Raw genomic sequence first — 17,390 nt, forward strand, 5'->3', positions numbered from 1 at the left:
TAATTCTTTCCACAGTGCAATATGGGGCAGAACTGCTTAAGCAGCACCAGAAGAAGAATATAGCAGAATAGCAGTTGAGCAAATCATTTGCATTCTGTGCATTTACAAGAAAATGGTGTTCGAGTTGGAAGCAGGTTTCATACTAAGAGTCTTGGATTTAGGATTTTTAAGTGCAGATCATTGGCTTGTCTAGCAGCCACCACGGGTAGTCAACATTTGGTGGGTGGGGGAATAAAAATCCTTGGCAGCAAGTCTCAGGGCCCAAGTCTGTAGACTCGGACTCTGAAATTTGCTGTTGCAGGTTTTTTTGTTTTGTTTTGTTTGCAGTGTGGACATACACTAAATGTTTCCCTTCACTTGTTGGATGGGCTTTTGGATTATTCTGGTCAGCTGGACAATTTGGCCATTTTTCTAGATAGTGCCTTAGCCTGTAATGCTAAAGAACAATCTCCACAACTTGATTTAGAATATCACAAGGGTTTCCTTATGCTCTGACCTTGTGTTTCAAATGCTTCCCCGTCTGTCCTGCTAATGGGATCAGATCTCCATTCATAATGGAATGGTTCTCTCTTGGATAATGTACCTTTGAGACAGGATACATATTTAATGTAGTGCAGTCAGTTATAAATACAGCATAGCATTGTTTAGAAGACTGGAATCAAAATAGGTTACAGGAAATAGAAGTGGTGAATACATCAACCACAACACGGAAACTCAGCTAGGAGATCTGATCTTGCTATTGTAAAGCTGTGAGCTGTTGTGTGAGAGTCTGAGAATTCCCAAGCCCAATGAAATTACAACATCGCTGACTTTTAAAAATCCTTATGGGAGAGCTTGTGTTAGGAGCTTCTCTCTGCAAGCCCATTCTCTCCTCTACCCTCTAGGGGACAAAGGCTGTCTACCGTATTTACTGATCTCACACTTCAGCTATGTCTGCAGTAAGGAGCCTGTGTCACCATAGCTATGTTTTTTCCACACCCTTCACTGGCGTAGCTATGCCAATATCAGTTTAAAGTGTAGGTCAAGCCTTAGTATGAACAGGTTTATATGATTATCAGCAACTGATTCCATGTGATCTGGACATTTAGACACTGTGAGATCTCTTCTCCCCTACACCCCCTCTGCTTCCAAAGAGCCTAAAACCAAGCTTGGGGGAAGGTCCGTTCAGTCCGCTTAAGTGTTCAGCCTTACGTGTAGTTTTCATGGTCTGTGCTTCCTCAAGAGACTTGCAGACTTCTTGGCACCATTTGAGTGCATAGTCCCATGAGGCATGCAGGTACAACAGATCCATATCCTTTATCTGTTCAGGTTTCAGAGTAACAGTCGTGTTAGTCTGTATTCACAAAAAGAAAAGGAGTACTTGTGGCACCTTAGAGACTAACCAATTTATTTGAGCATCCGATGAAGTGACCTGTAGCTCACGAAAGCTTATGCTCAAATAAATTGGTTAGTCTCTAAGGTGCCACAAGTACTCCTTTTCTTTTTATCTGTTCAGTTTCTTTAATAATAACACCAAGGAATGTTCCAGGGCAGTGCCGTTTTGTCATAGCACTTTAATTGCTGACTGCAGTAGAGAACATAAGAACAAGTCATTTGGAGGAAAAGCCACCTTTTAGCAGTTTACCTTGATTCAGGTAGCTGGATTTATAAGAAGTCTTTCTTCCTTAGTCATGTATGCTGTGAGAAGATGCTACTGCCACCTTCATATCTATTTAATCTTGTCCGGTTAGGTTTTGCCTTAAGGTTTTTAGCAAACACATTTTCACTGTAAGTAGAGACTCACATTATTTACTATTCTTCAGCATCTGCATGATGGTAGCACCTAATCCTAGCCAGACACACAGCCCCAGTGTGCTGGGCACTTTACAAACATGCAGGAAGACTAAGCTGCGTGGGGCAGGGGCCACCTAATTTAAGTTTAGGAGGAGAGAGGATAACAGTAATAAGTTCATATAGTTATTTAGCCTTTTTTGTGTCTTGCTGTACTGTTTGCATCCTGACAGATTAAATCAATTTTTGGAAGATCATAAGAAAATCATTCCGTGCTGTGCAAACCAGAAGGGATAATTAGAAAGAAATGTGGGGTAAACATCCATTAAAGATTTATTGCAACATCTTTTAAACTGTAGTAAACATGTCTAGAAGTAGGTGCTCACTTAGTGTGACATTGATTGTTGTATTTATGTTGCCACATACTAAGTGAACTCCTGAACCTGATTATGTGGCTCACAGTTTCATCATTTAGCAAGAAGGTTAAGGTTCTTGGCCCTGCCCCTTGTCTTTTAAAAGGAATTCAGTGCTGGAGAGAGGTGCTGGGTTGATGGAAATGATCACTGAAGTCCCTGATCTACAGAGGAGTTTGAGAATGGGCAGCAGCAGTACAAACCTTCTTCTACCACTGAAGTGCTTCAGTCCTGTTCTGCATAGCTATTATCCTGTAGGGGAGAAAGGGACTTTCAGCTCTCCAGTGTTGTACTGTATTATGATAGTGACTGTCCCCTCCTCCAAATACTGGCATCTGCAGTTGAACTGAGACTACCAGTAAATTGACCAGGGGCCACCAGACAGCTTCAGATGGTAACACTTTTGGTCAGTACTAATGTGGATTCAAATTTGGTTCTGGGCTGGGGGAGGAGGGAGAGTTGTTTTTAAAATAGAAATCTTGTGCAGCCGAAGGCTTTCTCTTCAGCAGGAAAAAGGGTATGGTAAGTCCTAGTGAAGAAGGGTCAGTTGGTAGTTTTTACACAAATTAGCAGATCAAGGTGAGGTACGGCTCCCCCATAGTCTTTAACTCTACTTCGCTATAGGGGAGCCTAGGTTTTACCTTGGACTGCTAACTTGTGTTAATTCACTAGAATTAACACCTTTTTTCTCAGTGAAGACACAACTTTAGTAAAAACCACTTCATTGTGGTGTTTTGAGTAGGTTCAGAGCAAATTCGTCTGTGCTGTAACTTCACTGACCTCAAGGTGTTCTAATAATGGTCGTGAAATCTTGTCTCTGAATGTACACCGGAAGCCAGCTAAAATGCTGATCTGATTGGTAATATAAATGTGATGAAATCTGAACCTGCTTCTGGATGATCTCCATGGAGTGGAGAAGCCGGTAAAGCTCAAGAAATTCTAGAACTGTTTGTTTGCAGAATTTACTGTATGAAGAGCTAAATTAAAAACCTCTCTTTAGCCATTCAGCTATATTCTAAGAGTTTGAAGGGGTCAGACATGCTGATTCTGTATTATACTTCACAATTGTGAGTCTTTTCTGGTCAGATAATTTTACAAAAGGCGTTAAAGGACACTTAAAAAATAGATAGGGGGGAAAATCCGTAGGCATAAATTACCTTGCAGTTTACAGATATAATTTGCTGTTGATATTTAGTATCCTTGATGTTTTCTGCAAGAGTTATCTATCTGTGTGTTAGTGTTTGTTCAGAGCTTTGATGGAATACTTCTGAGTAAAAATGAATAATTTTACCATGTTGAAAGGTTGTATGATCTTTCACTGCTCCAGAAAGACAAGGGAAGCTAGACTGGTAATGTCAGGTGTGTTTCAAGCTTTGCTGCAGAGACATTTTAGAAACCTCACACTTTTTTGTTGAAGAATATAAGGTGTGAAAACTGGTAGGAAGAGTCAAAAATGGCAATGTTTCAATGCGAGCACAAAGCTCTTCTTATAAGTCATAGTAAGTTCTGTGTTTTACCAACTTAATACAAGGCAAGTTCATTCCTGCATGAATTTTGCATGCTTATGTTAGTATGCATAGCATCAGAAATGTAGTTTATACAAGTGACTTTTCCATCCTGAGACACAGCATGTCAGTTTTATTTACTTGCAGTTAGTTATTTTTAAAAACATCCATTTTTAAAATAGTAACTGCTGTTTGGATGAACTCTTCATTATTAGTAATCCTTCCTTCCCTCCCACCCCCACCGGCTGTGTTACTAAGGAGCAGAGTTATAAATCAGATGAATCTACTCTGCCACAGACTGAACTTGACCAAGATTGAATGACGAGAGTAGAAGATCAAATTATAGAATCAATCAATCATGAATGAATATGTATTCTAATGAAGTCTGACAAGTTTTAAAGCAAATCTGCCATTATATTGAAAGTTTCATTACTGTTTCTACCAGCTGTAGTTTGGGAACTACATTCTTTTAATTTAAAAAAACTACAGCCCTGCATGCATCAGCAGTTCTCATCTTTTGGCTCCTTACAACTCACAATTGACTTTTGCTCAAACCTGCAGTGGCTGTTGGAACAAAAAAGAGAACATTATCCTAGGCAAGTGCAGTTCTGGATCTGTCTGAAATTGAAGGAGCAAGACACAGCTCAACCCTGGAACAGATCAGGGTGGATGACTATCTATGCAAATGCATACTGGAGCCTCCTATTGAATTTACTTGCAGACATATTTTGCTTGCTTCTGTAGAGTGCGGGAGTCACTTGTACGAAAGAGGGGGGGAAATTCTAGACCCTAACACAGAAGCCATCTTCTGTCTCTTTACCAGAGTCCTTTTCTTTGTCTCTTCCTGGACTTTCTTAGTTCTTACCACTGCATGGTCTTACCACTGCCCTATTATAGGAGCTATTTTCCCAGCATGCCCTTTCTGGATACTGACCTGTGGCCTCTTAAATTACAAGCAGCTGTAACCCCAAAGTGGCCATTTCACCATAGGCGGTTGCTTCTTGTATCTCCCTTTCTTCCAGCTGAAGATTTGGCTTTTTTCAACTCCTGTTACATTCTCTATTTATGTTTCAAGATGGCAAGTTCGTCATGTGCAGAAACGGGGGCCTTTGCTGCTCAAATTACCATATTTGCATTTGTTTTTCTTTCTAAAATCCTATTCTAAAAATATAGTGAAGCAATATGCAGTGGGCAATGTTTAAAGAAGACAGAGCTCTACTCTGGGTTGATGGTGGGAGAGTCTCTTTTCCTTTTCTTCTCGTGGGGATGGGGTTTTCCCTGTGGCTCCTTCTAGGAGCAGCTGCCTTTTACACTTCGCAGTGCCTTTTCAGTTTGCTCCCTGCTCTAAGAGAAAAAGACCCTGCTGTTGTTGAAGCATCACATGCTTAGCCTAAGCCCAGGTAAAGCAGATATAGTGGTAATCAGTTCTCTTTCCTCACACTTCCACAGTGGTGGGAGACCATGGGGCAGAGAGAATTCGGTGACCCCACAGTATGTATTGAAAAATACATGAGACCTGTCCATAGAGAAGGCGATTTAAGTACCACAACCTTAATAGGAACTGCAGTAAAAGTCACACAGAAATCATTAAGTCAGCAAGTTTCAGGGGTTAGTGTCAGTAAAAATACCAGCTTTCAGAGTAGCAGCTGTGTTAGTCTGTATCCACAAAAAGAAAAGGAGTACTTGTGGCACCTTCGAGAGTAACACATTTTTTTGAGCATAAGCTTTCGTGAGCTACAGCTCACTTCATCGGATGCATGCAGTGGAAAATACAGTAGGGCGATTTTATATACACAGAGAACATGAAACAATGGGTGTTACCATACACACTGTCATGAGAGTGATCAGGTAAGGTGAGCTACTGCCGCAGCTTATAAAAGTGGTGAATCTGGATGGATTGTGCCCAACATGTTGTGTCTGTTGGCTCTTACAAGTTCTCTTTTCTTTTTTTTCTTTTTTTCCCCAGTCTGGTCTTAGCCAGCTGTAGCCATTTAGGATTAGAAAGCTCTTTGGTTCTCTGGTCTAACCTCCCCCAGACAAATTTTTGTCTAGTTCTTTCTTTCCTCAGAATATATTTTCTCATTACTTAATGGCTCAGTCCTCTCAAGAGACTTTACATGTGTTGTTTGTTGTATCATTCTCAGGATTGTTTGTTTTGTTTTACACTGTGATGCTGCTAGTTATACACTAATTACAAAGCAAAATAGATATTAACATAGTACTTCACTTTACAGTACATCCCCTTTGTCATTTTTCAGAGGTGTTGACCTCTTGGCCACCTGACAAGATTCCTCTCAGCCTTGATTGACTTAGGGGACACCCTGCTTTGAAATTAAAGTTCTGATTAACTGCTTTCTTCCTTGGTTTCATTCACTCTTAGACTCAATAAGCAGATGCCTTGGTTTTCTCTTTCAGTTGAACAATTTTAAAAGTGACATAACGGTCAAGGAGAGATGAATTAATCACATTCCAGATAGCATTGTTCTATGTTTTATAAAAAAAAAAATGCTCATATTTACTCAATGTTGCTTATGCATGAACTAGTTTTACTTTAGCAATAGTCTTCTCAAGTTAGTGTTAATACAAATGAAGTGTGAATTTTTATATAAATATTATAATTTAAATAACATACGTTCACCTTAACTCTGGTACTTCCCTGAAGGAAACTATTTGCTCCTTGCTCTGGGAAGTCTGGTTTATTTGTCTGTGCCCTACACTTGGATATGTTACCCAGGTTACCGAAATTGACTTTGCTAATATTTCAGAGTCCAATTTACTGCACTGGGATCACCCGAAGCCTGGCGCTTTCCCTGGTAACGCTGTGTCAGGAAACACTGCTGCTTGGCTGTGCATATGCCTGCTGTGTTTGCCACCTTCCTTGCTTTAAAGCAGTGGTTCTCAACCTGCAACCCAACCAGCACATAGCTGTGGCCCATGTGACATCCTCAGGGCCATACAGATAGTATATATAGATTGTGTGGAGGCGACCCACATAACACAGAGAGAGCTGCATATGTGGCCCACACTGGTAAATTCGTTGAGAACCACTGATTTCTCGGCTTTGAGCCAGATCCTCAGGTGATAGGAACGGGCATAGCTCTGCTGAAGTCAGTGGAGGTACAATGATGTACAGCAGGTGAGGATCTGGCCATCAATATCGATTGTAATCAATCTGTGACAGCCACTTACGAGGAATACCGAAACTTGACTTTCAAAAAAGTCTTCTTTAGGGCTTGCTCTGTTTGACCATTGATGCAGTTGTATGAATCAGTCCAACAATCGTGCTTTATTACAGAAGAGCCGTTATCTGATGCTTTGGTCTTAGGGTGTTGAATGTGACCCTCCAAGAATGGGAAATCGTAATGAAAGGTTTCAATTTAAACGTTTTTTTCATTACAGTTTTTTGGCTGGGAAATCTGTTTCTGGTTATCAAGATTAACTTTTTCCTTTACAGTTAAAAACAGGCAAATATTCCAGTGTTCACTTTTGTTTTAAGTGGTGATCATAATTAACATTTATTATTATTATTTACCGTACTGTAATGTCTCTAGACGTCCCGGTCATGGACCAGGATTCTGTTGTACAAACACAGAACAAAAGGGTGGTCCCTGCCCCAAAGAGCTTGCCGTCTAATGCTTTCACATTGCAAAATGTTGTGTGTTGTTTTATTTGGGATCATTTTGAAAATGTGTGTTTGGTTTTTTTTACAACCCGTCATGCTGTTCATTTACCATTTGCTGTTTTAAAAAACCTTGTTTTCTAGCAAGAAGTTGAGAAGTTTACAGACCTAGAGAAACTCTACCTCTACCTTCAACTGCCTTCGGGTCCCAGCAATGGAGAGAAAAGGTATGTGGGTGTTTAATATTAATATTGGTATAATTCCCATGAGATTTTTTTTCCCCATCAAACACACATTTATCTACTGTTTCTGGAAACAGTAACATTTCTTTATTTTTTATTTTTTAGGAAAAGTGTCTAATATTTTCAGAGAACTAGTTCTTCAGTAAATCTGAACTTTGGGAACCCTTGATGCATAATAATCTGACAATATAAGCTTTGCATGGTAGGATGTTTATGAGGAAGTGCTTTTGGTTGGGAGTCTGATTATGGACCAGGTCTGACTTTAGCCTCAATTTTTATATAATGGAGGAATAATGTAGCACTTAAAATATTACTATTGGAAAGAATGATTATTACTTCATGGTGGGTCTGACAGTATTTGTTTGTTAGGTCCTTGCCATGTCTGAAATCACTCCACATCTCATACTTGTAATAATTAATCATTTCTCCCTCATACCGATACCCAGAAAAGTGTTTTTTATTTGAGCTGATTGAAATTTCCCATATTTTGAGTACTCATGATTTTTTTAATTATGAAGAGACTCCATTGTCTCCACAATTTAAGGAAGAATCTTGCCTTCCATTATAGGCCTTACTGTGACCCACTCTTAACTTCACCAAAACATAACCAATGCACATGAAAGTGTATAGGCAGGAACTTACGCCAAGACAGACATTTCTGGAAACTTTGAAGTAAATTGTAAAAGGCATTTGGGAGATATGAGGGATGACCATAACCTTTTAAATATGATGGGCTACATGAAGTTCTTCATTCTGTATGTCCTCAGTGCAGACCATACGAAGTCTAAAGCATCAGTTAGGGGAACCACATGAGAGATCCAGATGGTGCTACCGTTCTTTATACTCAGTGGTTCCATTGTGCTTGACTGATGGGTTACCTTGCATACAGCTTTCCCATCAGTTTGCCCATTGCTTCACTGGACTCACAGAAACCTATTTCAGGAATGCAGTAAATTGTCCTTTCTTTAATGTTGTTTTCATTATGTGTCATATCCTGACCCTGATTTATACAATAATAAGGGACATGAAAGCTCCTTGTGCTCATATAAAATGGGGGTGCATTGGGAAGACAAGCCCAACAAGAAGCCCTGCATGTCCTGTTAGGATCTCAGGGAGCCATTGTACATGTAGTGGAGGAGAAGTGCAGTGGCTAGGACAGCATAGGAGGCATGGTACTTGAACCTGTCTGAAGTGGCCCTTTCTCCCTCCCACCTCCAGGGTTCTAGAACTCAGTGAAGCTGGGGTTGTATGGATGCATACATAAATAGATGTTTGATCATTCCTTACAAAGCCATTCATGCAAGTTCAGGGTTTTTTTTATGCCTACTGTTATTCGGCAAAAACAGCTCATAGATGAGACATTATGGAGTAAATTTTAAGAATGGCGCTTATGGGATGCCTGCACAGGAACATGATTTCTTTCCATGTGAATCTTTTCAGCCCATTTGAACACTTAGCTCTACTAATTGAAGAGGAGCTAGAGAGTACATTCTCTTCATCAGAACTATTTCTGTTTTCACTTAGCGATCAGATCTCGATGTCATCAAGCCGTGCGCAGCAAATGCATGCATTTTCTTGGATTCGGAATACCTTGGAGGAGCACCCAGAGACGTCCCTTCCCAAACAGGAAGTTTATGATGAGTACAAGTGAGTACTGCTAAATTGAATCCATACATCTAGTTGTAGCAATGCATAAAGAGTAGTGTACACAGTACAGATATGTAACCAGATGCTACAATTGCTTCTTTTATAAGCAGAGGCTTGAACTGCCTTGACTATAATATAGTTAAGTATGGTGCGGGTTAGAACTTAAAATCTGACATTACTTGACCATGAGGTTTAAATGAGAGGAACTGTGGATGAAGTCCTGGGCCTACTGAAGTCTGTGGGAGTTTTGCCATTGACTTTTATAGGGCCAGGATTTCACCATCTGTGCAGAACAATAAAGAAGTGAAAAATCTTTTTTTCTGCAGTTTCAGACTTTGAGGAAGGAAGTTATTAATGTTTTTATTATTTATGTTTTATTTTATAATCTGTATTTTAAACTTGCTCAAATTAGAGTGAAGTATACACAGAAAGGCCCTGCTTCCTGAGACTCTACCCCTGTGTTCAGGTGGAGCCAGTTACAGAGTTGAAACCTAAAAATGCATTTAATTAACACATGTCATAATTAGTGACCAGAGTTTACTTAATTCAGAGAATGGGCAAGACATACATTATTCCATTGACACATACATGTCTGTCTTACATGTCTCAGTGCCTTAGTACTTATTCCTGGTAATAAGTGCATATAAGACCAGCTCCTATGCATTAACATAATGACTGAGGATGCACTAACTACAGTGATGCAACTGCTACTGTATTCAGTATTTTCACTATTAAAAGTAAGATCATAGTTTTAAACTGCTGATTAAATATATCTAAAGTTAAGAAACTTTTTCAAAAATAAGGATTTAAATGAATATTATTTATATTATGATAGAAAAAGAGGATTTGTATACAGAACACTAATAATTTCTTGCAGTACATTTATATTGTCCCTTTCATGCAAAAAGGGTCCAAATGACTTTTTGCAAACTGTGTACATACATCACCACTGAAATGCAGTGATTTCTTACATTCAAGATTGTGGCAACTAACCAGTGCCCAACACATTGCACAGCAGGGCAAATGGGGGAGTTTTGGTCAAGCAGATGGGAGTAAACTATAACTTCAAAGTGCCAAGAGATCTTAAAGCCCAGACAATACATTGGGTAAGACTGGTCACCCAAAAGACCACATCACACAAAGTCAACGGCATGAAAGTCACTCTATCTGCATCAGGAGGATGAAGGACTGAATCGACCTTGCTGGGGTTTGAAAAGTAGTTCAAGGAATTGTAGATATATTTCAAAACTAAGATTTAGTCCACTAAATGATTCTCTCTGGAATAATACACGAAGTACTGTGACTGTCATAGAGAATGAGCCCTTGTGCGGGAAACCTGTTTCCGACGGGTTGCAGTACATCATAATGGTCATAGAATTGGTAACCAAGCCAACACACGTTTGTGTTCAGTTAGATCTCAAAGCTACCATACAGCTAGAAAGAGATTAGGACTGGAGGAAGGGAGCAGTCAGACAAGAGTTGGCTCTGATTGTATTTAAAACCAAAATCCAAAAATTAATCAAAGCAAAAAACCATGGCCCAATTCCCAGAAGATGAATTTGAATAAAGTATTATGATCTGGTATTAGCAGTTTCACATTCCAAATGATTACAGTAAACTGCAAGGTGTTTAGTATTCAGCTCACAGAAGGTGCGCAGTGCTATGACCAGATTTCCTCTGCAGTGTGTATATACATCACCTTAATTAACGCTGTCTGGCAGAGTCACTTACTCCGACTGAGTTGAAATGTGGTGGTATTAGCTTGCCTGGAGTTGCTGAACATACGCACACCTAGTTCTGAAATCTCACCATCAACTCAAGTTGTGACGTAGGCTAGAAACATAACCAGTAGTGCAAGTATGTTGAACTAACCAATCACGGAGCAGTCAGTTACCCATACACACAGCAACAAAAGCAACAGCAGCTGTTGCACAAGAGAAAAATGTAAGCGTTATGCTTCAGTATATTTCTTATTAAATAGTTTATAGCCTGGTTCAGCAACAAATCTGCTTGGCTTCCATGCTGTGCCAAGCTGCAGATGCCCAGAAATATAATCATCTACAGATTGTGTAGTGTGAAACTTGGACAGATTTTGTGTAGCTACATCAAGCCTTTGTGTATGTTTTTTTTTTCCTTCACAAAATAAGGATGGTGAGGAAATATCTGGGAAAATATCATAGATCTGTAATCTGTCCTCCTTTTAAAGCATCTGTTCTTCGAGTGCTTGTTCACATCCATTCCACATTAGCTGTGTGCGCGCCACGTGCACGAGCGTTGGAAACTTTTTCCCTTAGCGGCTCGCGGTGGGGGGCCCCCTGAGTTGCACCACTGCGCTGTGCATATATACCCCTGCCGGCCCGACCCCCTCCTCCATGGTGGCTTTGGAACAACCTCTCTCTCTCTCTCTCATGAGAGCAGTCCCTTAGCCTTTCTCAGAGTTAGATAGCTGTTATCAGTTAGTTAACATACCTTTGTTGTGGACACTTAAGTGATTAGGTGCTTGGAGGCTTCCAGCACCCGCCCCAGGCCCACGGGTTTAAGGATTGTACCACGTGCCGCAAGCCTATGCCAGTTAGTGACCCCCATGACTTGTGTCTACATTCCCTGAGGAAAGAGCATCAAACTGAGCGGTGTAAGATTTGCAAGGTGTTCAAGCCAAGAACAAAGAAAGAAAGAGACTTTCTTTTGAAGCAGTTGTTGATGGAGGCTGCATTGCAGCCACCGGACCCGGAGCACCCACCGTCAGCTCCGGCTTCCTCGGTGCGTAGTGCCCTGGAGTTGTCGAGAGACCCGGCACCGGCTAAACACCAAAAACTGTCGGCCCCAGAGCACCAGACTTGGCCCCGGCACTGCTCGTCCTCCCCGGTGCGGCCCACGGCGCAGCCGGAAGGAAGGCGCGGATGTTCCCTGCATAGGAGGCAGGCGTCTTCCAAGGCCCCGAGCACCAATAAGAGCAGAAAGGCCACTATACCGGCGCCGGTGGCTCCGGCACCACAAGTCCCACCGAGCCCAGGCCTAAGTGAGCTCAGTGCGGACGATGGGCTCGAGGACATAATGGATCAGCCCTCCACGCCTGCCACCTTTGAGGCGGCAAAGGACCTCATTGAGCTGTCGGCGGCAAGCCCCGTCCCATACAGAGAGAATCCTCCGGCACCCATGCCACCAGTACCGGTGAGGGGTAAGCCGGCAATGGTGTGCCGTTCGAGGACACCATCTCAGAGTTGCTCCCAGAGTTGGTCCCGGTCGAGCTCTGCATCCGCAGACTCGCAGTTACCTGTGGCTCAGAAGGAAGTTGCGGTACCGGGAGTGGGTCAGCACGAGGAAGTAATGGAAGGGGCACAACGCTCTCCAGCACCACTCAGAGACCGCCACCGGGAGGAGTCCAGACGGCCCTCGCCGGAGGACTCCTGCAGATGCCGGCCCTGGTCCCGGGAACGCTGGCCCCGGTCCTGGTGCAGATCCCGGTACTGGTCCCAGGGATATCGGTACCGGTCCTGCTCCCGTTCGGTTAGGAGCCGCTTGTTGCTCTACACGGGCACAAATCGTTGGCACTGCCGTGGCCTTCGCGGTCAGCATCGCCGCAGTCCGGCACCGACTCCAGCCGTTACAGTTTCTCGTACCGTGCTCCAGACAGCAGGGACCCTCAGATGGGTAGGCACCCCCAATGGGAGCCGCCAGGTCATTGGCTCTTCTGGACTCCTTGGGCCTATCAACAGCACCAAGGTGCCCAGTCCAGGGCGAGCTACTCGGTGCAGCGGTCCTGGTCCCCGCACCGATGCCCGACAGCGCCGGAAGCTACAATATCCAGGCCTCCAGCATCCCCCCAGGATAAACCAGAAAGACCAGCACCGTGTCCGATGCCGCCCCAAGGTCTCCCACCCCGGCCCGAACCGGAGGGCCCTCTCATGGGAGAGGGAGAGCAGGAGGAGCAGCCAGAGGGGGATGAGCAGCTGCTAACCTCCTCATCATCCCCGGATGAGGCGGTGGCAGGTACAGCGGTGTCCAGCCGTCCACCAATAGACCACAGAGCCCACCAGGAGCTACTGCGTAGGGTCACCCAGAACTTGGGGTTGCAGGCCGAGGAGACGGTTGAGCAGGAGGATCCCATGGTGGACATTTTGAGCCCCGAAGGTCCATCTAGAATACTGCTCCCCTCATTAAGATCATCCAATCGAATTATAAGACTATATGGCAGACCCCAGCCTCCAGCGCATCAACGGCCAGAGGTGTGGAGCGCAAATACTTTGCCCCATCAAAGGGCTACGAATTCTTGTTCTGCCACCCAAGTCCATGCTCCCTGGTGGCCTCGGCAGTGAACGAAAGGGAGCGCCATGGACAACAGGCCCCAGCCCCTAAGGCCAAGGAGGCAAAACACCTGGACCTTTTTGGCAGAAAGGTGTACTCGTTAGGGGGCCTTCAGTTGAGGATTGCTAAGCAGCAGGCCATCCTCAATCGGCATAATTTTAACTCCTGGGTGGCGGTGGGGAAGTTTAAGGATAACCTCCCACAAGGTTTCCAACAGGAGTTTACAGCCCTGGTGGACAAGGGCAAGGCAGTAGCGAAGACCTCTCTCCAGGCCTCCCTGGATTTAGCAGATGCAGTGACCAGAACAATCGCATCGGGGGTGGTCATGAGGAGCTCGGCGTGGCTTCAGGAGTCAGGCCTGCCGCCTGAGGTCCAGAATATGCTTCAGGACCTCCCATTTGAAGGGTCCGGGCTTTTTTGGACCGGACAAGACGCAAGGCTGCATAGCCTCAAGGATTCGAGGGCTACACTTAAGTCGCTGGGTATGCACACCCTGGCGACCCAGAGGAAGCCCTTTAAGCCGCAGCCTCCCCCTCACGCCAGTACCAGCCTCGCCATAGGCACGAGCCTTACCGTAGGCGAGGCAGGGATAACAGGCCATGGTGCAATAATAACAATAATGCGCCGGGTCAGAATCAAAATCAGCACAAATCCCAGCCGAGCACTAGTCCAGGCTTTTGAAGGTGCACTCGGAGACAGCGTACCAGACCAGTCACTGGATCTGTGCCTTTGTTTCCTGAACCGCCTGTCCCATTTCTCCCGTGCGAGGTCCAGCATTACGTCAGACCTTTGGGTCTTTCTTACGCACGGTACAGAACGGGTACTCGCTGCCATTCTCTTCCTTCCCTCCCTCCCGCCCCCCTCCCTTTCCCGTCCCTCTTCAGGGACCCCTCTCACGAGCATCTCCTAGAGAAGGAGGTTCGCTCACTGCTAGAGGCAGGGGCGGTAGAGGCGGTGCCACGTGGCCTAAAGGGGAAAGGTTTCTACTCCCGGTACTTCCTCATCCCCAAGGCCAAAGGGGGCCTTCATCCCATTTTAGACCTGTGCGGGCTCAACAAGTTCCTGGTCAAGGCCCGGTTCCGCATGGTCTCTCTGGGCACCATTATCCCTTCCCTGGATCCGGGGGGCTGGTACGCTGCCCTCAACATGAAGGATGTGTACTTTCATATCGCCATCCACCCAGCACGTTGGCAGTTCCTGCACTTCACTGTGGGCCAAGAACATTACCAGTTCGCGGTTCTCCCGTTCGGTCTAGCTGCATCCCCACGGGTGTTCACAAAATGCATGGCGGTAGTGACGGCCTTCTTACGGAGGCAGAGGATCCGGGGTTACCCGTACCTCGACGACTGGCTTCTGACGGATCGATCCGAAGCGGAAGTGCGGGCTCATGTGGAGGTGGCCGTGAGATTGTTCCGCAAGCTGGGGCTCCTGGTCAACGTTCCCAAGCCCACTTTCGTGCCCATGCAGAGAGTGCAATTCATAGGGGCAGTCCTGGACGCGGTGCAGGCCAGGGCAAGCCTTCCAGCATCCTGATTCCAGGCTATCCAGCAAGCGGTGACCTCCCTGTGCCAGTTTCCAATGACAACAGCCAGGTGCTGCCTGCGGCTGCTGGGCCACATGGCAGCATGCACGCACGTGGTCAGGCATGCCAGACTGAGACTCAGGACTCTGCAGGCGTGGCTCGCTCGGGTGTACCACCCAGGCAGGGATCCCCTGGACTTGGTAGTGACAGCCCCAAGAGATGTGCTGGACTCCCTGCTGTGGTGGCAGTCCCAGCCTGTGGTTTGCGAAGGCATCCCCTTTGCCACCCCAGAACTGGACCTCACGCTGGTGACGGACGCATCAGACTGCAGATGTGGGGCTCACCTGGGAGACCTCAGGATTCAGGGCTTGTGGTCCAGAGCAGAGCGGTTGCTCCATATCAATGTGAAGGAGCTCAGGGCAGTTCGTCTCACCTGCCAGACCTTTCACACCACTCTGAGTGGTCACAGCGTGACAGTTCTGACAGATAACACTACTGCCATGTTTTATATAAACAAGCAGGAAGGGGCCTGTTCCTCGCTGCTCTGTTGCAAGGCTCTCCTCCTCTGGGACTTTTGTATAGCCCACGCCATTCACCTCGAGGCGTCGTATCTCCCGGGGGTGCGAAACGAGCTGGCGGACTACCTCAGCAGGTCGTATTGCATGCCCGAGTGGACGCTCAGAGCGGACGTCGTGCTTTCGTTCTTCCGCAGGTGGGGGTTTCCCCAGGTAGACCTGTTTGCCCCCAGGGTCAACGCCTAGTGCCTGCGGTTCTGCTCGTTCCAGGGCCACAGCCTGGGCTCAGTCGCAGACGCATTTGCGATTCTGTTGGAAGGGGGCTTGATGTATGCCTTTCCCCCGTACACAAGGTCCTGCTCAAGGTAAGCAGGAACAGGGCAGCGGTAGTCCTCATTGCCCCGGCTTGGCCCCGCCAGCACTGGTACACAATGCTCCTAGAGCTGTCAGATGAGGCCCTGGTAGTTCTGCCCCTACGCTGGGACCTCATCGCGCAGGACAGCGGGCGGCTTCTCCGCCCTGACCTGCGATCACTGCACCTGACGGCATGGAAGCTCTGTGGCTAAATGCCTTGGAGAGCCAGTGCTCCCTTCCTGTGCAGCAGATTCTGCTTGGCAGTAGGAAGCCCTCTACCAGGGCTACCTATATGGCCAAGTGGAAAAGGTTCTCGTGTTGGTGTGAGCCCCGACAGGTGCAGCCGTGCCAGGCCCCGGTGCAAGCCATCCTAGAGTACCTCCTGCACCTCAAGCAACAGGGGCTGGCCCCGTCCTCACTTAGAGTGCACCTGGCGGCCATCTCGGCCTTCCATCCGGGGTTTTCGAGGGGCTCGGTGTTTTCCCACCCAGTGGTGGGACAGTTCCTTAAAGGATTGGAGAGGATGTTTCCGTACTCATGCCCCCCAGTCCCTCCATGGAACCTTAACTTGGTTCTCTCTAAGCTCATGGGACCCCCTTTCGAGCCCCTCGCTACCTGCTCCCTCCTCCACCTCTCCTGGAAGGTGGCATTTCTGGTGGTCATTACCTCGGCCAGAAGGGTGTCTGAGCTGAGGGCTCTCACCTCTGAGCCACCATATACAGTGTTTCACAAGGATAAGGTGCAGCTGCGACTGCACCCCAAGTTCCTCCCTGAGGTGGTCTCACAATTCCATTTGAGCCAGGACATTTGTCTGCCAGTGTTTTTTCCAAAACCCCATACGGACCCGAGTCACTGCAGCCTACGCACCCTGGATGTCCATCGAGCGCTGGCATTCTATTTGGAGCGCACCAAGCCCTTTCGAAAATCCACGCAGCTGTTTGTGGCTGTAGCCGAGAGGATGAAAGGCCTCCCAGTGTCGGCACAGCGGATCTCATCTTGGATTACAAGCTGCATCTGGGCATACTATGAGCTCGCAGGTATTCCGGCCCCGGTGGTCACGGCCCACTCGACCAGGACACAAGCGACTTCCATGGCTTTCCTGGTGCAGGTCTCGATCCAGGAGATCTACAGAGCAGCCACCTGGTCCTCGGTGCACACCTTCACGACTCACTACACGGTCAACCAGCAGGCCAGAGAGGACGTGGCAGTTGGCAGAGCGGTCCTCGGATCAGTTATTCCATGACTCCTACCCTCCTCCAGAGGTAAGCTTGTGATCCACCTAATGTGGAATGGACGTGAACAAGCACTCGAAGAAGAAAAGATGGTTACTTACCTTCTCGTAACTGTTCTTTGAGATGTGTTGTTCACGTCCATTCCGCCACCCACTGTCCTACCCCTCTGTTGGAGTCGCCAGCAAGAAGGAACCGGAGGAGGTCGGGCCGGCAGGGGTATATATGCACGGTGCAATGGTGCCACTCAGGGGGTCCCCCGCCGGCCC

At 46.2% G+C, this 17,390-nt stretch overlaps 1 protein-coding gene across 1 annotated transcript in view; it reads left to right on the forward strand.

The window, feature by feature from the left end:
- The window catches only part of RFX7 (regulatory factor X7), a 119,120-nt gene that overhangs the window by 56,660 nt on the left and 45,070 nt on the right, over positions 1 to 17,390 (forward strand). Inside the window, exons 3-4 of the mRNA XM_084640804.1 lie at positions 7,452 to 7,534; positions 9,074 to 9,196. Of these exons, the coding sequence (XP_084496930.1) occupies positions 7,452 to 7,534; positions 9,074 to 9,196 (206 nt within the window). The remainder of the gene's footprint in view (positions 1 to 7,451; positions 7,535 to 9,073; positions 9,197 to 17,390) is intronic.

The sequence above is a fragment of the Lepidochelys olivacea genome, assembly GCF_965140295.1.
Source record: "Lepidochelys olivacea isolate rLepOli2 genome assembly, chromosome: 10".
In the NCBI taxonomy this organism is placed as follows: domain Eukaryota; kingdom Metazoa; phylum Chordata; order Testudines; family Cheloniidae; genus Lepidochelys; species Lepidochelys olivacea.